At 46.5% G+C, this 25,018-nt stretch overlaps 1 protein-coding gene across 1 annotated transcript in view; it reads right to left on the bottom strand.

The window, feature by feature from the left end:
• Nucleotides 1–17,713: 17,713 nt before the first annotated feature.
• Nucleotides 17,714–25,018, bottom strand: part of USPL1 (ubiquitin specific peptidase like 1) — a 101,194-nt gene continuing 93,889 nt past the window's right edge. Inside the window, exon 9 of the mRNA XM_075337358.1 lies at nt 17,714–21,305. Coding sequence (XP_075193473.1) covers nt 19,756–21,305 — 1,550 coding nt within the window. The 3' untranslated portion in view covers nt 17,714–19,755. The remainder of the gene's footprint in view (nt 21,306–25,018) is intronic.

A 25,018-nucleotide genomic window follows, 5' to 3' on the forward strand; every position in this document is an offset into this window, starting at 1 on the left:
AGAGAGACCCCCATCATCACCACACAAACACTGGCACTACCGCCCCCCACTATCACCGCACATGCAGGCATTACCTCAGTGACGTCACCGCTGACAGCGCGATTCACTTCAGTTGCTGTGTGGAGCTCCCAGGTGCGGCGGTGTTCTACTGCAGCTCCTGTCAGCTTCAGGTAGCAGAGCTGAAATTGTCATGGGACCTCTGTGGATTACGTCGGACCTGGAGGGGTATTTGGGGATTTTAATAAAATGGTGAAAGAGAGTGTTTTTTTGTCTTTTATTCCAAATAAAGTATTTTTTCGGGTATATGTGTTTATTTACTTTCACTTACAGGTTAATCATTGAGAGTGTCTCATAGACGCCTCCCATGATTAACCCCTTATTACACCGATTGCCACCGCACCAGGGGGATGAGCCGGGTAAAGTCCCGGGACTGTCGCATCTAATGGATGCGGCAATTCCGGGCGGCTGTTGCCTGATATTTTTAGGCTGGGGGGCTCCCCATAACGTGGAGCTCCCCATCCTGAGAATACCAGCCTTCAGCCATGTGGCTTTATCTTGGCTGGTATCAAAATTGGGTGGGACCGCACGCCATTTTTTCTAAATTATTTATTTATTTTACTGCAAGATATAGACCAGCCCACTGGCAGCTGTGATTGGTTGCAGTGAGACAGCTGTCACTCAGCGTGGGGGCGTGTCTGACTGCAACCAATCATAGGCGCTGGTGGGCGGGGGAAGCAGGGAATACGAGATTGAATAATGGGCGGCCGGCATTTTCAAATCAGGAGAAGCCGCCAGAGCTTTGTGACAGCTGTGCAGCGCCACGCCGGTGATCGGTGAGTGGGGGAGAGCGAGTGAATGAGTCAGTGAATGAGAGAGTTTGAGAGAGAGTGAGTGATTGATTGATTTTCTGACAAGCAATGAATTTATATCACTTCTGGGCATGCTCAGAAGTAAAAACTGGATACGGTACATGCTTCCGGCGTTTGAGGCATGTCACCGTATCCGGCGCGCATAGACTTTCATTATGCACCATGTCGCACAGCACCTGACGCTATGCAGGTTTTTGCCGCTGGCAAAAAACGTTCCTCTCTGCGTCCTGTGCGGCCGCTGGAGTGAGAATTTTTGCAGCATCCGGCAAAAACCGGATCAAACGCAAGTTAGTTCATACGGCACAATCCGGCGCTAATAAAAGTCTATAAGGAAAAACCGCACCTGGCGACAAAAAAAAAACGTATGTGTTTTTCCCGCAAAGCGCCGGATTGTGCCGCACAGCAAAAACCTGATGTGTGAACATACCCTTAGCCTTAGAGATGAGGAAAAAAAATAGCAGATGGACACTACCTGATTAACACTGGTACGAGTGCAATCTGATGTATTATTGGATTGTACTCGTCTGTGTTAATGCAAGTGGAACCGATGCCTAAGGCCCTGTGCGCACTTACCGAATTTTGCCGCGGATTTTCTGCATGTTTCGCTGCAGAAAATGTTCATAACATGTCTGCAGTGAATCACCAGCAAATCCTATGGAGAAAAAAAATCCTGTGCGCACTGGGCGGAATTTGACAGCTGCATGTTTTGCTGCGGAAATCCCGCAGCAAAAACAAGTGCATGTCACTTCTTTTCCGCACATCGCTGCGGGATTTCACTCCATTGACTCAATGTTAATCATGAAATCCCGCAGGGAATAACGCAGGCAGCAAATTCTGTGCGGTTCACTGCGTTTTCCTGCGTTATTCCCTGCGGTATTTCGCGGTTTACCTCCGGTAATGTACATCGCTTGTCTGCGGTTTTGCAGGGAAGTGATGTCATTACAGGAAGAGGAAGCCGTGCAGAGAGTAAACACACACAGATCACACACACACATCACAGACACAGACATCACAGACATAGAACACATAGACACAGACACATAGAACACACATAGAAAGAAAACGGAAATATAGAAAACAAAGAACGTGGGCTCCGCTGCATATTTACCTTCCAGCCGAGGTAAGCACACAGCGGCGGGCCGGTATTCTCAGGCTGGGGAGGGAGAGGGGCAGGGTTAATGTCCCCTGCCTCACTCCCCCTCCCACAGCCGAGAATATCAGCCGCAGCTGCCCCGGCACTGTCGCATGCATTATGCGGCAGCACCGGCGTGTCCTCGGCTCTTCTTGCCGCCGTGTAGCAGTGGCAGCAAGGTAATACAAGGGGTTAATGGTGGTGGATCACCGCCATTAACTCCAGGCTTGATCATGGCAGCGTCTATGTGACAGCTGACATGATCAACCCGTAAGTAAAGTGAAAAAAACACACACACAGAAAAATCCTTTATTTTAAATAAAACCAACAAGCCTCGTTCACCATTTTATTAACCCCTCCCGCACCAAAGCTCCGACGTAATCCACCGCTCCGGCGTAATCCACAGGTCCTGCGCTGCTTCCATCCAGCCGCGACTGACACAGACACAGCGCTGAATGAATGCAGCAGACAGCAGAGGTAATTACCGGTCATTTCCCACGGCCGGTAATGTGAACTCACTGCCGACCGTGGGAAATGCAGCAATCTGTCCTCTATCTATCCCTCTATCTATTCTTCTGTCTATCTACTATCAGAATTAAATGTATTTTTTTTTTTTCTTCAATGTGCTTTATTGCATTGAATGCAATAAAGCACATCCCAACCCGCACGCGGCAAAACCGCGGCAATACCGCGAACAATACCGCGGTAAAACCGCAGCAAACCGCATGCGGTTTTCGGGTGCGGTTTCCCGCGGTTTTTTACCGCGGGTGCGGTAATCTTTGAGAGCATGCGGAATTTACGCAAGGAAATTTCATTTCCCAGTGCGCACATAGCCTAAAACGTTTTTGTGGTCTAATTGCAATCTGCCAAAACATAAGATCACACGCTGACCAATGTTATTGTAACATCATAGTATCATAGTATCATAGTATCATAGTATCATAGTTTTTAAGGTTGAAGGGAGACTCTAAGTCCATCTAGTTCAACCCGTAGCCTAACATGTTGATCCAGAGGAAGGCAAAAAAAAAAACAAAAAAAAAAACCCCAATGTGACAAACAAGTTCCAATGGGGAAAAAATTTCCTTCCTGACTCCACATCCGGCAATCAGACTAGTTCCCTGGATCAATACCCTGTCATAAAATCTAATATACATAACTGGTAATATTAAATTTTTCAAGAAAGGCGTCCAGGCTCTGCTTAAATGTTAGTAGTGAATCACTCATTACAACATTATGCGGCAGAGAGTTCCATAGTCTCACTGCTCGTACAGTAAAGAATCCTCGTCTGTGATTATGATTAAACCTTCTTTCCTCAAGACGTAGCGGATGCCCCCGTGTTCCAGTCGCAGGCCTAGGTGTAAAAAGATCTTTGGAAAGGTCTCTGTACTGTCCCCTCATATATTTATACATTGTGATTAGATCCCCCCTAAGCCTTCGTTTTTCCAGACTAAATAACCCCAAGTTTAATAACCTGTCTTGGTATTGCAGCCCACCCATTCCTCTAATAATCTTGGTCGCTCTTCTCTGCACCCTCTCCAGTTCAGCTATGTCCTTCTTATTTATCGGTGACCAGAATTGTACACAGTATTCTAAGTGCGGTCGCACTAGTGACTTGTACAGAGGTAGAACTATATTTTTTTCATGAACACTTAGGCTATGTGCGCACGTTGCGTACAAGCCCTGCAGAAATTTCTGCAGCGATCTGAAGAGCACATGTGCGCTTTAGATCGCTGCAGAAATGTCCGTAGTGAGCGCCGATTCCATGCGCTCTGCCTGCAGCTCCTGCCATAGACAGAGCAGGAGCTGCCGGCAAAGCGCAGGAAAGAAGTGACATGTCACTTCTTTTTGCGCAGCGCTTCGGCAGTAGCCGAAGCGCTGCGCTCTTAAACGCCACGTGCGCACGGCCCCTGCACAGTCTCCATAGACTGTGCAGGGGACGCAGGACGCATGCAGTTACGCTGCGCTACAAAGCGCAGCGTAACTGCATGTTTTTACGCGACGTGCGCACATAGCCTTATACCTCTTTTAATACATCCCATTATTTTATTAGCCCTGGCAGCAGCTGCCTGACACTGTCCACTAAAGTGAAGTTTACCATCCACCCATACACCCAAGTCTTTTTCTGTGTCTGTTTTACCCAGTGTTCTACAATTAAGTACATAATCATAAATGTTATTTCCTCTACCCAAGTGCATGACCTTACATTTATCTACATTAAACTTCAATTGCCACTTCTCAGCCCAATCCTCCAATTTACATAAATCTCCCTGTAATATAAAATTATCCTCCTCTGTATTGATTACCCTGCAGAGTTTAGTATCATCTGCAAATATTGAAATTCTACTCCGCATGCCCCCAACAAGGTCATTAATAAATATGTTGAAAAGAAGCGGGCCCAATACTGACCCCTGTGGTACCCCACTATGAACTGAGACCCAGTCCGAGTACGTACCATTAATAACCACCCTTTTTTTCCTATCACTGAGCCAGTTTTTAACCCAGTTACACATATTTTCTCCTATCCCCATTATTCTCATTTTATGTACCAACCTTTTGTGTGGCACCGTATCAAAAGCTTTTGAAAAGTCCATATACACAACATCCACTGCATTTCCCTGGTCCAGGCTTGAACTTACCTCTTCATAGAAGCTGATCAAATTAGTTTGACAGGATCGATCCCTCATAAACCCATGTTGATACTCTGTCATAAGGTTATTTTCTTGAGATACTCCAGTATAGCATCTCTCAAGAAACCCTCAAGGATTTTACCAACCGTAGAGGTTAAACTTACCGGCCTATAATTTCCCGGCTCAGTTTTTGTCCCCTTTTTGAATATTGGCACCACATTTGCTATGCGCCAGTCCTGCGGTACCGACCCTGTTATTAAGGAATCTGAGAAGATTAAAAATAATGGTCTATCTATCACAGAACTCAATTCCTGTAGTACTCTGGGGTGTATGCCATCCGGGCCCGGAGATTTGTCAACCTTAGTGATTTCGAGGCGGCGGCGTACTTCCTGCTGGGTTAAGCAGGTAATATTCAAGGGTGAATTTATGGTATCACTGGTCATATCATCTGCCATGGCATTTTCTTGTATAAAAACCGTAGAAAAAAAGTCATTCAGCAGGTTGGCTTTACCCTCATCCCCCTCCACCATTTCACCAAGACTATTTTTAAGGGGGCCAACACTATCGCTTTTCAGTTTTTTACTGTTTATGTAGTTAAAGAATATTTTAGGATTATTTTTACTTTCTCTCGCAATGAGTCTCTCTGTCTCAAACTTAGCTAACTTAATTTGCTTCTTACATATTTTATTTAATTTTCTATAATTATATAATGCCTCATCACTACCTACCCTCTTTAATTCTTTTAAGGCTTTCTGTTTTTCTTTTATTGCTTCCCTTACAGCTCTATTTAGCCATAGGGGTTTCTTCCTATTTCTAGCATGTTTGTTCCCATAGGGTATATTTTCTGCCCAAGCCCTATTCAGGATGCTCATAAAAGTCTCCCATTTGCTTTGTGTACTTTTATTACTTAGTACATCATCCCAGTTTATTGCACTAAGATCATCTCTCAACCGTTTAAAATTGAGACTAGCCAGGTCGTCACAGGGACTACAACACGACACCCCCACCCCGAGATAGCCACATCAGCCAGACACAAAATCCTAGTTGCCTCCCTCCAGGGGCTGATGGCCACACCAGGTGGGGTGGAGCCAGGTGGTTGGCCCCACCCATTGAGGAGTTCACAGTCCTGGAGGCGGGAAAAGGAAGTCAGTGTAGAGTTCAGTTAGGGAAGTGGAAGAGTGAGGAGTAAAGTGGTAGTAGAGGAGCAAACTGACTGTGTCCGAGTACGTGGCCCGGGCACCGAGAGCAAGGTTGGCAAATGGTGGTGGCCGTCTGCAGGAGAGGCAGATCAACGCGGAACCGTAGGACCGGGGACGGGCGGTGGCCCGCCGCTACCGAACCGGGGAGCGAAGTGAAGCCAGCACAAACCGGGAGGCCTGTGGACCCCGACCAGGCTTGGAGTCGCCGTTAAATAGGTCAAATCCATCAGTGACCGGAACCCCAGGGGTTTCCTAACAGCCAAGACCCGATTGAAGGCAACCGTCCAACAAGCAAAAGGAAATACAGCTACCGCCACAGCTAGAGTTCCAAGGGCCAGAGCCTGCGGGCAAAAGGGCTCCTCTGGCACATATACACGCTGGGGAGCGGGTTACCGGTGGGAAGCCATCGGGACCAAACATACACAAAAGGTGCAGGGAAAGGCAGCCACCAACAACCGTCCGGGAGAAACCACAGCAGCCGGCTGCGGGACTCGTCCATCCAGCCGTTTGGTTTACCAGAGACTTTGCATCCATTTGTGGCTGAGTGAGTACTACCGTGCAATCCGCCACCGCGCTGCACAGTCCAAGCGACCCTGCACCTTGCCAACCCTGCCTCCCCGACACCTCGCTGGGCCCCGGGACCACCAACGCCCTACCCACGGAGGGGAGAGAACCATCCCAGCTGCTCCCTACCATCGCTCCCGAGATACCCGTCAATAGCAGCGGTGGTGCCCAACCTCTCCACAACCCGTGGGTGGCGTCACGGACCAAATCCCCAAACCGAACTACCCCCCTTTCACTCACGGGCGAGGAGCGCCGCTCGAGTCCCCGGATCCGGCCCACCGCTCGAGCCGAGCAGCAGCAGCAGCAGCGCCGGACCCGAGCGTGGTGAGCGCAGCGCCTCACCGCCTGCGACATTATTCTATGGGGCCATGCAATATACGCAGAGGAAAGGATAGAGATATTAGTGTCACCCTCTTCTCTGCACATGTAATTGGATCACAGACGAGTGAGGCTAGGTTCACACTTGCGTTGTTTTGCATCAGTCACAATCCATCGCCTTGAGGAATTACGGTATCCTGCAAAATATTTTGCAGGAATCCAGTTTTTCCCCATAGACTTCTATTAGTGACGGATTGCGACTGATGCTGCATTGCATCCGCTGCGTCGCAGTCAGTCGTTTTTTAACTATGGGGAGATAAGTTATGCACACCAGTGACTATGTAAGGGGAATACATGGAATAACAGAAACTGCTGTGTGAATACTGACATGAAAAATCCAATAGCTATATGTAAGAGTGAAAATGTGAAAAATGGAACCTGCATTACTGCCATGAACATATGAATCAAGAGAAATTTAGCTACTGAATTGATCAATGCAATAGAGCCCCAACACTACGCCAAAGTATTTCTCTACGTTGGGGTCCCTAGCTTGTGTGTGTCCTCTCATGCAGTTAAAAAACTTACCGTGTATGGGAAGCTGAGACCCAGGCTATTTATGCGTATTATATGGATTGGCAATAGGTGTGGGGAGGGTTCCCAAACGATAGCTATTGGATTTTTCAAGTCAGTATTCACACAGCAGTTTCTGCTATTCCATGTATTCCCCTTACATAGTCACTGGTGTGCATAACTTATCTCCCCATAGTGATGTTTTTTTAGGTTTTTTGCACCCAGTTCAGACTTAGAATGGAGTTCCAAACGTTATTTCTTATTGTTAGTAGTTTTTCGTTTGTGAACCCTCCCCAACCACACCTATTGCCAATCCATATAATACGCATAAATAGCCTGGGTCTCAGCTTCCCATACACGGTAAGTTTTTTAACTGCATGAGAGGACACACACAAGCTAGGGACCCCAACGTAGAGAAATACTTTGGCGTAGTGTTGGGGCTCTATTGCATTGATCAATTCAGTAGCTAAATTTCTCTTGATTCATATGTTCATGGCAGTAATGCAGATTCCATTTTTCACATTTTCACTCTTACATATAGCTATTGGATTTTTCAAGTCAGTATTCACACAGCAGTTTCTGCTATTCCATGTATTCCCCTTACATAGTCACTGGTGTGCATAACTTATCTCCCCATAGTGATGTTTTTTTAGGTTTTTTGCACCCAGTTCAGACTTAGAATGGTGTTCCAAACGTTATTCCTTATTTGTTCGTCGTTTTTTAACTGACCGCCGGCGGGAGCAACGCAGCCTGTAACGTTTTTTGAGCAGCGCAATGTGATTGATGCAAAACAATGGAAATGTGAACCTAGCCTGACTCAGCTCACGCTCACAGCAGAGCCTGAGCCAAGGGTCATTAGCATGTCGCAGCCGATGCTCTCGCACACGGCCACCATCAGGGCATTACAACCATTACTGGTGTATGAGGCCCGGTGAAGAGGAGGGCCTAGCCAGGCCCTGGGTAATTACTTAGCTTTATTAAGCCTCCTCTTCACCGGGCCCCAGTCACAGCCGCAGCAGAAGGGGCTGGCAGTGTCGCTTCGGCCACTACACATGGATAATTTGCATGCAAAGCGCTGCAGGGAAATGGCAGGCAAATTAGCCATGTGTGGTGATTAGAGTAGTGGGGCAGAGTGAGTAAGGTCAACCCATGGCCCAACGTGAAGCAGCGTGATGAGGTCATCACTCTGCGACGGGATCACACTACTGCGATTACGGCAGAGGTGGCGACGACGCAGTAGCCAGTGGGGAAAGGCAAGTGCTCCATGAGCTGAAGACAGGGGCAGGACGATCCCAGGAGCTTGGTGTGGTGGAGGGGCCTGCCGACCCCAGTCCCAGCTTCAGCTGGATGTGCATCCAATTGCATACATCCAGTTGAAATGCACTGTGGCACAGAGAGGACGCCACATGACGTGGGAATCGGGGATGGTGAGTAATTGATTTTTTTTGCGTTAGAGACAGAACGGAGACGTATTCACCTGGAAGGGGACATATATACTATGAGGGGTCCAGGATGGGGGATGTATATACCAGGAGGGGGACAGCTATACCCTCTATTGACTTACTGCCACATTTAAGATAAAGCTCTACAGCCAGGTATTATGTGTTTTGGAATTATATTATTTATCTGCGGACACTGCCTTATTTATATACTTATTGTGCATTCTCAGCGCCTTGATATGTCATTGGGGATAAGTACAAGATTATTATATCCATTCTCCTATTTCATTCATTCTTTTTCTCGTGTCAATCATGTTTTTAACCTTTGATACAAAACATAGAAGGCTGACAAAAACAATGAAAGCCAAGTTTATATATAAATAGCTGGGTGTGCACATATTTTACTATGCAGCTTTTCTTCCTTTCATGTTACAATTCCTTTTTTTTTTTTTTGGATAGTTTTTGTTAGGACCCCTCCCTTTATTTATATTTATTACACTGTGCGCCCACTACTTCTTTCTAAAGTGTTGCGAGGAGCAGTGTGTAGGTGGGATATTATACAAAGGGGCAGTGTGTGTATGAAGGGATATTATACAGAGGGGTAGTGTGTGTGGGGCGATATACAGATATAGAAGGGCAGTGTGTGTATGGGGGCATATTATACAGAGGGGCAGTGTGTGTGTGTGTCTATATTATAAAGAGGGGCAGCTTGTGTGGGGGAGATAGTATACAGAGGGGCAGCGTATGTGAGGGATATTATACAAAGGGGTAGTTTGTGGGGGATATTATGAAGGACAGTGTAGACGGTGTATTATCAGAGGGGCGGTGTAGAGGGTGTATTACGGAGAGGGGCGGTGTAAAGGGTGTATTCTGGAGAGGGGCAGTGAAGGGGGCGTATTATTAATTTTCTGAGGAAAATACTTAATTTTCTGCAACAACTTCAAGGGTGCAAACACATTTGGCCATGACCGTGTGTATGTGAGCTATTAATGTGTGATTGGTGAGGATGTAGTGCAGAATTGGAGTTTTTCCAAGAGTGGTGGTGAGACTTTGGAAGGTTTGCGGGGTGGAGGAGGAGCTGGAGTGGAGCCTGGGCGGAATGTCAAGGGTGCCCAAATATTTTGCCAGTATGGGGCCTTGAAATTCTTGGTGGCAGCCCTGCTCTCGCATCAGATACGGTACGCAAGTGGAACCAACCAAGCTAACTGTGAAAATCAGATCACATTCTGATCCCACTTTGAGCAGTCTGATCAGTGTGATTTGCATAAATGATCCCATTTTCTCAGGGGAAAAAAAAAATGATTGAATGATGAACCTAGCCTTTGTGAGGTTTATATTTATAGAAAAGATCACAGAGATTCAATGAAATGATAAATTCTTTTCACAGGGATAGTGGCTGCAATTTATGGTACTTTGATTTGGGCAGCAAAGATTCCTGACAGATTGGAAAGGAACACATATTGCAGCAAGTACTGTGCCCATGTATACTCTTAATGCAGCGCATAATTGTGCCCCTACTGAGGGCCCCTTACTGTTCTCACCTAATACGATACTCCTTTCATAGTCCGATGCGCCCAATATATGTCCCCCCCCCCACAAATTATGATGCCCCTTTAGTGACACACTCTATGATGACTCCACAGCAGCAACATAACTAGAGTCCAATGCACCCAGGTTCAAAATGTGGACCAGGGCCCCCACCTAAATTTTGGTTATATGTATGGGCCCTTGCATCATTCTAAATCCTATACAGGCATGTCTTGCCCTCGTCCCCTCCTGTACTGGTGCCCCCTATCCTGAACCCCTTCCTGGTATAACGTTCACGATCATGTGCCTTTTCCTGGCATAATGTCCCTTATCTTGTGCCCCTTCCTAGCATAATGTCCCTTATCCTGTGCCCCTTCCTGGTATGTCCTCCGTCCTGTGCCCCTTCCTGGTATAATGTCCTCCGTCCTGTGCCCCTTCCTGGTATAATGTCCTCCGCCCCTTCCTGGTATAATGTCCTCCGTCCTGTGCCCCTTCCTGGTATAATGTCCTCCGTCCTGGGCCCCTTCCTGGTATAATATCCTCCGTCCTGTGCCCCTTCCTAGTATAATGTCCTCCGTCCTGTGCCCCTTCCTGGTATAACGTCCCCACCTCCTAGGCCCATCCTGCAACAATAGTTCCCAGTGGCCGTTGTCTCTAATACATTATAATAAAAAAGGTTCCGCTCACCTTCCTCTGCTCCCACGACATGTGATGTCCTTTTCTGTAGCCGGTGCAGAGGTCAACAGCTGATGTCGATATATCTATGGGCGGCACATGACGTCACTGCTATCCATTGCCTGTGACTAATATGCCGATATCCGCTGCCAGCGTCTGATTGGACAGTGGTGTACATTGCAGTGCAGGGACCTGGCGGGTCTCTGCTCTGTTATACATGTCAGCTAAATGTATATCTGGCAGAAATAGTGGTGTCAGTGGCCCCGACAGCACAAGCCCATTACGTTCCTGAAAATGTAGATACCCATGAATAAGAGGCTGATGGTACCATACAATTAGGTGTGGAGGTGCTGCGAGCACACATGTGCATGAAAAGGTGCCCGCACACAAAGCGCGATGGAAGAAAAAAATAATAAGGATTTCCTGTAAGAACCGACGTGTATTACTGGGATTCAGCTTCTTTTTGTCCGGAGAGGGTACTCTTTGTGCAACACACACGCTTGCAGGTCTTCCGCTCATTATTATATGTAACCAGGGGTGGCCATACCATTAGTGCAACCTGAGAGGAGAGGGTGCCACATTCACCTGCAGTGCCAGAGCAGAGGGAATTGTGCATTATGATGAGTTATTTGACTGCACAGCGGCCCTGTATTCGCTAGGATATGGTACTAATATAATTACCCAGTTTTTGTTTTTTTTTTAAATATTTGGATTATGTATGCACATATTCCAAAACATGAAGAAAATCAAGTGGGATTCACCCTCCATAAAATCAGTCCTTTATTGTATCAACATTAAAAGTCCATGTAAAACAGGAGAATAGGAACGCGGAGTGCATGGACAAAGCTGTTTCGCCTGGCTTGCACGCTTCTTCAGGTCCACACCAATGAGATGTAGACCTGTAGAAGCATGCAAGCCAGGCGAAGCAGCTGTTTTCTGTACACTGGATACAATAAAGGATTTAATTTATGGAGGGTGAGTGCCATTTGATTGTCTTCATTTTTTGGAATATTTCATGACTTTTTCTCAAGTGCAGCACCACTGTCCCCTCTGTTCTTTGCCTGGGCGCTTGATAAATCTGATGTATTTAGTATTTGAGCAGTGCAGGATTTTGTTTCTATTTTGAAAGCCTTATGTATAACATAGATTTTCCCTGTTGAGGGCGCTCCATCCCCTTATTGCTCTGACACAGATGGATCCTCGTACAGTCAGGTGTGACTTTAATAGCTCTTTAGCCTTTGTATCCATCCAACATGAATATTGAGCTACAGGATTGTAAATTGGATGTGACAATCTGTAAGACGGATTTTTTATTTTGTTTTTAACCCCTTCACAACCAATGACGGATCTAGCCGTCATGGATCGTGTGAGGTTAATCCCCGCCCCCTGTCGTGGGCAGGTCGCAGCAATCCGCGCACATATGTCAGCTGTTGAAAACAGCTGATGTGTGCCTGCATGTTACGAATGGAATCACATTCCACCCGCAACATTTAACCCCTTACATCTCGCTGCCAAAGTCTGGCAGCGAGATGTATATGCGCGCGGCCATTATTTTTACTTACCGCCGCCCCCACCGGAAGTCACGTGCGTGATCACGTGACTTTCGGTGGTTGCCATGGTAGCACAGGATCATGTGATGATGCCTGTAGCCATCATGAGTCACTTTCGGTTTCACTCGGTCCAGAGCCGAGTGAATCAGGAAGTGATCATATCTGCTGTTTACAGCTGTGTAGCTGTGATCAGCAGATAGGGCAGAGCGATCGCATTGTTGATCACTATAGCCCCCTAGGGAAACTAATAAAATAAAATTTAAAAAAAAAACAAAAACACCTAAAAGTTCAAATCACCCCCCTTTCACCCCATTGAAAATTAAAGGGTTAAAAAAATATACACATTTGGTATCGCTGCGTTCAGAAACACCCGATCTATGAAAATATAAAATCAATTAATCTGATTAGTAAATGGCGTAGCAGCAAAAAAATTCCAAACACCAAAATTACGGTTTTTGGTCGCCGCACGTTTTATGCAAAATTAAATAACAGGCGATCAAAACGTAGCATCTGCGCAAAAATAGTACCATTAAAAATGTCAGCTCGAGACGCAAAAAATAAGCCGTCACTGAGCCATAGATCCCAAAAAATGAGAATGCTACGGGTTTCGGAAAATATTGCAAAACGTACGCCACTTTTATTGGACAAGCTTGTGAATTTAGATACAAGAAAACCTATACATGTTTGGTGTCTACAAACTTGCACCGACCTCAGGCATCCCAACACCACATCAGTTTTACCATATAGTGAACACTATGAATAAAACATCCTAAAAACTATTGTGCGATTACACTCGTCCTGCAAAAAACAAGCCCTCATGTGGCAAGATTGACAGAAAAATAAAAAAGTTACGGCTCTCGGAAGAAGTCCTGGAAGAAAATCTTATTACTCTCATTTGGTGCATATACATTATAGATTTTGAGTCGTCCACATGGGTTATCAAGCACAGCTTTTTGTATTCTCCCATCTCCATCATTTTCCTGTGTTATTACCCTACAATTTGCCTGCTTATGGAGTAGTATTAACACACCTGCTTTATTATTTTGGGCTGAGGATCCCATCACTTCTCCCACCCACAATTTGCACATTCTGGTGAAATCCTGATTTTTCAAATGGGTCTCCTGAAGTAGGGCAATGTCTACTTTAAGCTTCTTTAAATGCCTCAATATCATTCGTCTTGTGTGTGGCGACTGCAGGCCTTTAACGGTCCATGACACAATTCGCATCCTTATATATTACTTGAAATCTTACTTCTTATCCTATCTTAACTAAAACCTTCTTAAAACCTGTCCACAGTGTCGCTCTCTGGTGGTGCAAAAAAAAAAAAGTCAATTAAACCAAGAAAATAAGATCGCTATCCTATATCCTTTGTAGGAAAACACGGTTGCGGACTTCACTTTTTTCCCGCATGTATGTAGGGACTCCTACTGATCCCTCTTTCGCTCCTCAAAATATGTTCGCTTTCTTGAGCTTCCACACTTCACTTAAAAGGCATGCTAAACATAGCTTCAGAAATATATACAAGTATCCCCAAGCCCTGAGGACTGAAAGTAGGTTGAACCTCGACCCAGTATATAGAGGCTCATTCCCAGGAGAGATATGGAAGGAAAAAGGGTTTGGGACTCAGCACCAATGCAGTGGCGATTTTTTGGATGACCTGTGTACCTTCATTTTAGATTTTCTAATAAAGTTCCAAGTTTTATATTACTGCATTGGTGCTGAGTCCCAAACCCTTTTTCCTTCCATATCTACTCTGAATCACGGACTGGCCTGTCCGGGGGACTGCGGGCATCCATCCTTGCCTTGGAAACTTCATATGGGTGAGCTGAAACCTTCATTATTTTCATTCCCAGGAGAGATGAAGGAAAAAGGAAACAAGAGGAAGAAAGGAGGGAAGAATGGAGGAGGGGTCCAGAGGATGGTTATGGGAAGGAGAAGGGTCGTAAATGGGGAGAGGTGTGAATGGGATGGGGGAGTTGATTGGGACGGATGGGGTGGGAGGTAGTTTATGGGTGGGAAAAAGTGTGTAGTCGGGGGGGCAGGAGAGGGTTTGTTTGTGGGTGGCAAAGGGGGTGTGGGCGGTAGGGGGTGGAAAGTAGTTTGTGGGTGGGGGAGTGTAGTTGGAGGGAGTGGGAGGGGAGTGTGGGTATGGGGGTAGAGGGAGGCAGTTATGTGTTGGAGGGGGGTGCGTTTGGGTGATGGGATAATAACGGGGTTGGGCAAGACAGGGAAAGAAGGACAGAGGAAGAAAGAAAAAGAAGAGAAAAAAAGAAAGGGAAAAGCGGGGGTATGGAGAGGGACTGTGGGTGTCTGGGTTATGGTAGAGTTAACGCTTTCAGGCCCACATGAACTACAGACCCCCATACAAATCCCCCTCCCTACAAACTCCTTTACAAACAGCATCAATACTCCACATTAATCATCAGCAATTTTGCCCCTGTAAGGGCTATTTTATGTCCTCACCCCCTCTGGGGAGTAGCATCCCCACTGTTCGCCAGAGGCGACACTTTTGCAAAAGTCTTGTCCACATAGCTTCTTGCCTGATCAGGGGCCGTGAATGTCTCTGTACCTCCTCCTGGGGCAAAGATTTTAAGGATGGCCGGGAATTGCAAAGCAAATTTTATCTTCTTTCTGAAAAGCTCTGTGCAGACATCGCTGAAGGCTCTTCTTTTCTTTGTGACCTCCGCCGAATAGTCACTGAATATCAGAATCTTACGTCCTCTTACCACCGTGGGGGATGTCTTCTTCCGAAATGCTTGTAAGATGTTAGTTTTATCCACAAAGTTCAAATATCTGACAATCACTGGCCTGGGTCTTGGAGGTGTGTTTGCACTTGTGTGCTGGGCTGGGGGTCCCACTCTGTGTGCCCTTTCAGCCTTGAGTGTATCAGCAATCCCCAGAGCGTGAGGTATGTCTTCCATGCATAGCCCCATTAGCTGGTGAGGGGTGATAGTTTCTGGGAGCCCGATGATTCTTAAGTTGTTTTGTCTGGAGCGATTCTCGAGATCATCAATTTTATCTGCAAGTTGCTGGTTCAGCCTGGTGACTTTTTGCAGCTCGGCCTGCACCTCTCCCAACTCATCCTCTGCAGTGCTGAACCTATTCTCCACTGTAGCCAGTCTTTCTGATTGCTGTGAGATGGCTTCCTGCATTTGCTTCAAAGCATCAGACACTGTCTGCTCCAGCATTTCCTGAAGCTTGGGGGTTAACATCTTTACCACCTCATCAGCTAGGGACTTGTAAGAAATGCTGAGACCTGCAGTACTTCTCTCCTGCTCACCCCCTCCCTCCTGCTGGGAAAGCAGATTACCAGGTTTATTGCTTTTCCTGGGCTTGGTCACCTCCAGAGCCATTTTAGCATTAGCCAGGCTGCTCCTTTGGGCTGGGGAAGATCCCTGTCCTGCTGTCCCGTTCTTGTGTACATACCTCTCCATTATGTCTGAGGGGCATGCACACTATCTTATCTCTTCTTTCCCACCTCTTATCAGCTGGTTTGTGTGCTTGTGACTGCAGGGGTCTTGATAAAGAAGCAGGAGCTCTTCTCACATGCTGCCTTCCATGGGAGCACAGAACCCAGAAGTCCAATCTGGCTTTGTTATTGCCTATCCCTACAAGCTTTTGACATTTCATTTGGCTGAAAGTGAACTTTTAAGCTCTTTAATCTGGGAGTGTCTTCAAAGCCTCCATATACTGGAGGTCCTAGATGTCCAATTGCATTAATTTGGAAGCATTTGCCGATCACAATAACTATGGGTCCCTTTATAAGATTAAATCACGAGGTGAAGACACAGAATGGGAGAACTCCAGCACACTAATCACCCCAAATAAAGACGGGAAAATAAATCACAGCATGATTCCAGTTTGACATGGTGTTTCGGGGTGATTGCCCCTCGTCAGTGTAAAGTATGGGATCCCATACTTTGCACTGACGAGGGGCAATCACCCCTAAACACCATGTCAAAATAAAATCACAGCATGATTCCAGTTTAACTTCTTTATTTGGGGTGATTAGTGTGCCAGAGTTCACCCATTCTCTGCTATACAAATTTCTCCTGAGCACCTATAAATCGGTGATGCTGAGCTTCTCTTGAACACGAGGTGAAGACAGGACGACTCAATGAGAAGAAATCTATAAAACTAATTATCCCATGAATACGTCGGACACGAGTCATTTTCTTAGAATTTTTCTCATGTTTATTGTACATAAAACAGAAATCATAAATTGATTGACCGGTATTTACAATAAAACAAAGATGTAGTAATAATTTACACAATTAAGCAGAACGTTGCTCACAAAAAGAAAAGCCAACAAAGTGTACAAATTTTCAAGTCAAGTCAGGAAATGTACAGACCAAGCCTCGGCCGATGGTGGGAGGCGAACGCGCAACACAGAGGATGGAGAATATGGAGGCTCTTCAATCAAATGTCAGAAGTCCACGTTCACACGGTGTGATGATATTATGGTTTTACAAGGTGAAACGTATTACAAGAGAAAGGAAAAAAAGCCACCATATGCATAGAAGTTCTGCAAAAGCGACGTGCGATGTGATTATTGGCCTACCAGATGTCTCCGGTGAACAGATTTATGAATTTACCATTGGCCGCATGGCAGAATAACCACGTGTGAGCCCGGCCACAGTGCATAGAAGATCTGCGAGGAGCGCGTGTGTTTAAAAGGAACCTGTCATCAGAAATTTTGCACTAAACCTAAAAGATTCCCCCTCTGCAGCTCCTTGGCTGCATTCTAGCAATGTTCCTGTTGTTTATGTGCCCCCTTTCTGACCAAAATAAAGACTTTATAAAGTGGTACCTTTTTGTATTCAAATCTTGATAATGGTACAAGGGGGCGGGCTCTCTGGTGTCAGTTAGTCTGCCTCCTGTCGCTTTAGGCCGTCCCCCATCGCGCAATTTCAAAGAGGTGACGTGAGGTAAGCTGGCCAGCGCTTGTGCAGAACGGTGGAGGCGGCGGTGAAAGCGCGTGCACGAGATTATGGGCGACCACTTCCTGATGAAAATCACAGCGCCGCCCATAATCTCGCGCCTGCGCAACACGTCACCAGCGGTCAACACTGTGCACATTGCACAGTCATGCGGAGAGTAGCACGGCGCATGCGTGAGACCTCGGACGCACTGGGCGGTGTCCTGAGGTAGGAATTTGTGCGATTGGGAACGGCCTAAAGCGGCAGTAGGCAGACTAACAGACACCAGAGAGCCCGCCCCCGTGTACCATTATCAAGATCTGAATACAAAAAGGTACCACTCTATAAAGTCTATATTTTGGTCAGAAAGGGGGCACAAGAACAGGAACATTGCTAGAATGCAGCCCAGGAGATGCAGAAGGGGAATCTTTTAGGTTTAGTGCAAAATTTCTGATGACAGGTTCCCTTTTACTGTAATGTTGGGTAACAATAATGCTAAAAAAAAAGGAATTCAGTGGCAATAAAGTAAATGTGGGATAATGGAAAAACTAAACAAAAACACAACATGCTGCCACAATTGAACACACTCTGAAAGACAAGTGCTGGGAGTATTATCACTGACTAGCTCATTTTGTTTTCTGGTTATATCTGTTCTATGAGACCTGTCAAACTATAAAAGGTGCAAAAGACATCTCAGAAAAGAAAAAACCTAATTTGCATCGATTTTTGACACAAAAGGCTCTTTCGGTCCAAGATACTTCTCACTGAACAATTGTGGAGAAGACATCAGTCTGTAAAGTGCGGAAGCGACAATTCATATGTATGGATGCAATCCCTACACATTAGTAAAGTAACACTGATGCCAGATCACCCGCCATTAGGCTACAAATAGGCAGTCACAGTGTGACTGCAGACATTGTGCGCTCTCAGGATTCTATGCTGCCAACATCAGGAGTGTGACCGCAAGTATACAATTTGCATACATACATGTGATCACGTGTCGACTAGATGGATGCGACCTCACTCAATGGTGAGGTCGGATAAGTCTAGTTGGAATGTGGCCGGGAATATACACATCACATACTTGAGGTCACATGACCACCCGTTCCCAATGTTGGCACTGGAAAATTCTCACACTGCAAAGGATGGCTAAGGATAAACAACCCCTCAAGGGAATGACCGCTTGAAGGGAAAATTGGTATACTAATGGTCAGGCTCCATGGCGGCTTCTAGCTTCTTCTCATGTGTGGTGTAATTGCAGCATTACTGAAAAGTGTGAATAAATGTAAAGTCTTCGTTCTGCATAGCTGACTTCTGTGCCAAGTAGTGAGCAGAGGGAGACTTCATATCTTTAGATACCAGCGAAGATGCATGCGTGCTGGGCACATTTCCCCTACCTGTTCCATTCTCGTGAATGCAAAAAGTACCCGATACCTGCCGGCTGTGCACACGTTGCAGCAAGTATCAGTAAATGAAATGCCACCTGCCCAGCCCACCTCACAATACAGGAGAGCGTGAAGCAGGACTAGCCCTTTCAACCTACTTTATCTTCCAAAGGGAATATGAAGGTAGAATGCTTGCCACAATTTTACTTTGACTTGCAGACACCCAAAAGTGACCAAAGATGACGTAGACTTAAAGAGAATTTTCTGTTTTGTGTAAAGACCCTAAAAAGGAGGTATCCCGGACTGATTATTGTTGCTTTTTGAAGCTAAGAACTAAGAGTCTGGTACCATCTACCTGCCTGTTCTGCCTGGTGACGACTTCTGTCTTATTATAGCGGTCGCAGACAATACCCCTGCTTCCGCAGAAGTCACATTGACAGAACAGCTGACGCGGCACCTCTGCAGAGGTCATACTGATTGACGTGGTTCCCCACTGCCTAACTGTGGGGAGCTGGATGTCCATCACGATGATGTCTGCAGGACGTCACATCAACAGAGCAGAGCGAAAGAGCTGCTCTGTTGACGGAACATGAAATTAAGCACGGAAATCGGCGGCAGAACCAACAAAGATCATCCCCAGGCAGTTAGGTACTACGTGTTAGTTCTCAGTCCGATACACAAACATAATAGTAGTCCTGGATAATCCCTTTAAGAATTTGTTATTGACATACATAAGTGTGTAGTTACAGAATCACACTTGCTCGGCTGTTTTTGTAACTGGGATCAGTGCACATCCGAGCCAACATTTACATCCATTTTCTTATTCTATGTAGCACCCGCCTTATTTGTCGGCTCCATAGCTAGTTGATCAAGAGACCCCTTAAACCTTTACCAGTCATTAGGATCCCCTTTAGTTTAGCAAAAGAGAAAAGAGCTCAAAAACGGCAACAACAATGCATGGTATGAATCATAAATAATGGCCTAGAAATATTCATCAAAATCAAAATAATAGTTGTCTTCATGCAGAACGGCTACAGTAGAGCTCGACATCGGATTTAATGACCCATCTTCAGCAGGACTGTTGAGCTTGCTGGCTGTGGGGCAGGAATTACTTCCTGAGGTAGACTGTAGGGTGCCACCACTTCCCAGATGTAAGTGGCCATCAGCTAACATCTCCAGGTACCTGCTGTCATTGGGCTGGCTGTCAGAAGAAGATGGTGAGAAAAGTTCTGCGAAGAACTCTGCATCTCCAGGACTACTACATATAGAAGCAGAGGAGCTCATGGTGCAAACCGATTCATTATCAGCATTGTCTAGTTGCTCCTGAAGCTCCTGTAAGAAGCCTCGGAGATGCTCCTTCCGATTAAATCCGCCCCGAGGAGCACTGTTGGCCTGGGCTCCGACGGAGCCATTCTCCTGCCTTTTTACCAATGTTTCTAATGTAGCCAGCTCATTTTTCTTGGACTTTAATTTTTTCAATAACTTCAGCCTCAGTCTACGAATTTTATCCTCACTGGATGAGCTCCCTTCTTTTAACGTTTTCCTATAATCTAAGCCATTGTTCGAAGGTGTCTTGAAATCAGAAGTGGCAGAAATTGGGTTGCCTACCGCTGTTCCCCTTTCTGTCGGGACATTAAAGGACGATTTACTTGCAGTGCTTGACGGAAAAACGTTAGATGGTGGAAAATCTGGTTTACTCGTCGATCGGGCTAGAAAGCCATTAAAGTTCTGAGCTTTCTTGGGAACGTCGCTTGAATCCGTTACCTTCAGAGGGAGAAGGGCTTGGAGGCACTGCACTCTCCCATTTGCAGCAAGTGGATCAGAATTTAGAATAGAATTATTTTTCCTGATTAATCGACTCATCCAGTTGCCAACTATGCTCTTTTTCTGGTTGTAGGGTTGCGGAGAGGGTGTACTGGTTGCAATAGTTTTGTTTGCTGGCTTTAAAGGGCTTTGTTTCAAAGGCGTTCGCTCAACACTATAATTCATTAGGGAGGAAATGTCAGGATTCAGCTGCGAAGAGAAGGATGACGTACGTGTGGTGTCTTCTTGACTCTCCGGATGCACATTAGTTGACATTTTGAGTTGAGCAGTGTTTGCCCCTTCTCCTAGATCAGCCTTAATAGACCTGCTAGCCTCAGTTTCCTGAAGCTTGGCAGGAGCATCAATAGGACAGCCATTTGCATCAGTGGGTATCTCAACTAGCGTGAGCGTTATGACGTCATCATCGGCATAACCTTCCATTCCTGCAAGAGGATCTGATGTGTTTAAATCAACCGAAGGCACTGCAGGCGCAACCTGCTGGGAAAGCTCAGCAGTCCCCACAGAAGAAAAGCTAGGATCGTCAGGCAGCGAGGAGACATTTTCTGAATTAACCTCTTGCTCTACTGCACCAAACTGCACATTATCCTCAAATGACTTTCCCCCTCGTCTCTCCCAAATAACAATATGAATGACATCAGCTCGAACTTTAATTTTCTGGTATCTTCTACAGAATGAGCCTCGAAGGCCATCCGATTCAAGCCAGGAACCTGCAAGAAAGAGGAAAAAGAAAAAAAAATCAGAATTTTTTAGAAACCTTAGAAATGTTGCCACCACTTATCAGACATGGGTGATTATTCCTGACCCTACACATATGGTAGTAAGCCGGTAACGTTGACAAGACACGAGCTAGTGCCTAGTGCCACTACAATCCTGCCAGCCTGACTTAACACCTCCCTGTGAGATGCCAAACATGTAACTGGATTTGCTTGTACAATTAAAATTGTGGAAGGACATTGGATGAGCACAGGTGCCATATGCATTTCTAACACCCTAGAACCCTACATATCCAAATAGGAATTATTACATGAGACACAGGTTTGGCAAAGGTTTATCATAACTAGTGATGAGCAAGCACTCCAATGATCGGGCGCTCTTACTCATAACAAGTAATTAATGCTCACATGGACAAGACTCGGTTACTGAGTATAATGGAAGTCAATGGGGAACTCTAGTATTATTACAGAAGAATTCCCAGAAAAATGCTTAAGTCCTCCATTGACTTGCATTATACTTGGGTACTCAAGTCGCTCCCATCTGCTCTTCACGAGTACAGAGTATGGTAGTGCCCGCTCATCACTAGTTATGAATACTGAGCACCCGAGCATGGTAGTGCTCACTCATCACGAGTACTGAGCACTCGAGCATGGTAGTGCCCGCTCATCACTAGTTACGAGTACTGAGCACCCGAGCATGGTAGTACCCACATATCACTAGTTACCAGTACAGAGCACCCGAGCATGGTAGTACCCACATATCACTAGTTACCAGTACAGAGCACCCGAGCATGGTAGTACCCACATATCACTAGTTACCAGTAAAGAGCACCCGAGCATGGTAGTACCCACACATCACTAGTTACCAGTACAGAGCACCCGAGCATGGTAGTGCCCACACATCACTAATCAGTACACATTTTGGGAAACACATCATAGTCGGTGTGGGAAATAGATGTTTTTAAATATGACAATCACAGTCTCCAGTGTAGGGTTATTTTGAGATTCCAAAAATCGCACACAAAAGAGAAAATGTGAAAGAACTTTCAGAAAATAATTCTTAGACCTTTACATTACGCGATTTCTCTATTATTCTTCTTGGAAACATAGGGGTAAATTGACCAGTGGGTGCTATCTATACAGCTTCTAAGCTATGTATAGCTACATAGGTATCAGCACATATTTGTGTACACACAATTTTTTTCTGGGTAGGGCTTATATTTAAGCCTAACACTGAAAAGGCTGAAAATGCCTGCTAGGACTTATTTTTGGTGAGAATTTACCTTTGGAAGAAGGGAATTTTGTTTACTTACCGTAAATTCCTTTTCTTCTAGCTCCTATTGGGAGACCCAGACAATTGGGTGTATAGCTTCTGCCTCCGGAGGCCACACAAAGTATTACACTTTAAAAAGTGTAACCCCTCCCCTCTGCCTATACACCCTCCCGTGGATCACAGGCTCCTCAGTTTTGGTGCAAAAGCAGGAAGGAGAAAACTTATAAATTGGTCTAGGTTAAATGCAATCCGAAGGATGTTCGGAGAACTGCAAACCATGAACCAAAAGAACAATTCAACATGAACAACATGTGTACACAAAAGAACAACCAGCCCGAAGGGAACAGGGGCGGGTGCTGGGTCTCCCAATAGGAGCTAGAAGAAAAGGAATTTACGGTAAACAAAATTCCCTTCTTCTTTGTCGCTCCATTGGGAGACCCAGACAATTGGGACGTCCAAGAGCAGTCCCTGGGTGGGTAAAAGAATACCTCAATAAAAAGAGCCGAAATAAAACGCCCCCCTCTTACAGGTGGGCAACCGCCGCCTGAAGGACTCGCCTACCTAGACTGGCGTCTGCCGAAGCATAGGTATGCACTTGATAGTGTTTCGTGAAAGTGTGCAGACTAGACCACGTAGCTGCCTGACACACCTGCTGAGCCGTAGCCCGGTGCCGCAATGCCCAGGATGCACCCACGGCTCTGGTAGAATGGGCTTTCAGCCCTGAAGGAAGCGGAAGCCCAGAAGAATGGTAGGCCTCGAGAATCGGTTCCTTGATCCACCGAGCCAAGGTTGACTTGGAAGCCTGCGAACCCTTACGCTGGCCAGCGACAAGGACAAAGAGCGCATCTGAACGACGCAGGGGCGCCGTGCGAGACACGTAGAGCCGGAGTGCTCTCACAAGATCCAAAGAGTGCAAATCCTTTTCACACTGGTGAATTGGATTAGGGCAAAATGAAGGCAAGGAGATATCCTGATTGAGATGAAAAGGGGATACCACCTTAGGGAGAAATTCCGGGACCGGACGCAGAACCACCTTATCCTGGTGAAAAACCAGGAAGGGGGCTTTGCATGACAGCGCTGCTAGCTCAGACACTCTCCGAAGTGATGTGACTGCCACTAGGAAGGCCACCTTCTGCGAAAGACGTGATAGAGAGACATCCCGCAATGGCTCGAAAGGTGGTTTCTGAAGAGCCGTTAGCACCCTGTTAAGATCCCAGGGTTCCAGCGGACGCTTGTAAGGTGGGACTATGTGGCAAACTCCCTGCAGGAACGTGCGGACCTGCGGAAGCCTGGCTAGGCGCTTTTGAAAAAACACGGAGAGTGCCGATACTTGGCCCTTGAGAGAGCCAAGTGACAAACCCTTGTCCATTCCGGATTGAAGGAATGAAAAGAAAAGTGGGTAAGGCAAACGGCCATGGAGTAAAACCGTTATTAGCGCACCAGGATAGGAAGATTTGCCAAGACCTATAATAGATCTTGGCGGACGTAGGCTTCCTGGCCTGTCTCATGGTGGCAATGACATCCTGAGATAACCCTGAAGACGCTAGGAGCCAGGACTCAATGGCCACACAGTCAGGTTGAGGGCCACAGAATTCAGATGGAAAAACGGGCCTTGTGACAGCAAGTCTGGGCGGTCTGGAAGCGCCCACGGTTGACCCACCGTGAGATGCCACAGATCCGGGTACCACGACCGCCTCGGCCAGTCTGGAGCGACGAGAATGGCGCGACGGCAGTCGGACCTGATCTTGCGTAACACTCTGGGCAGCATCGCCAGAGGAGGAAACACATAAGGCAGTCGAAACTGCGACCAATCCTGAACTAACGCGTCTGCCGCCAGAGCTCTGTGATCCTGAGACCGTGCCATGAATGCCGGGACTACTGTTGTTGTGCCGTGACGCCATGAGATCGACGCCCGGCGTTCCCCAGCGGCGACAGATCTCTCGAAACACTTCAGGGTGCAGAGACCATTCCCCCGCGTCCATGCCCTGACGACTGAGAAAATCTGCTTCCCAGTTTTCCACGCCCGGGATGTGAACTGCGGAGATGGTGGAAGCTGTGGCTTCCACCCACTGCAGAATCCGTCGGACTTCCTGGAAGGCTTGACGACTGCGAGTGCCGCCTTGGTGGTTGATGTATGCGACGGCAGTGGCGTTGTCCGACTGGATACGGATCTGCCTGCCCTCCAGCCACCGATGAAAAGCCAATAGGGCTAGATACACTGCCCTTATCTCCAGAATATTGATCTGAAGGGATGACTATCGGAGTTCAGGTTCCCTGAGCCCTGTGGTGGAGAAAAACCGCTCCCCACCCTGACAGGCTCGCGTCCGTGGTGACCACAGCCCAGGTTGGGGGTAGGAAGGATTTTCCCTGCGACAGAGAGTTGGGAAGGAGCCACCACTGAAGTGACGTCTTGGTTGCAAGGGAAAGAGACGTT

Source organism: Anomaloglossus baeobatrachus, chromosome 2 (assembly GCF_048569485.1).
Source record: "Anomaloglossus baeobatrachus isolate aAnoBae1 chromosome 2, aAnoBae1.hap1, whole genome shotgun sequence".
Taxonomy (NCBI): domain Eukaryota; kingdom Metazoa; phylum Chordata; class Amphibia; order Anura; family Aromobatidae; genus Anomaloglossus; species Anomaloglossus baeobatrachus.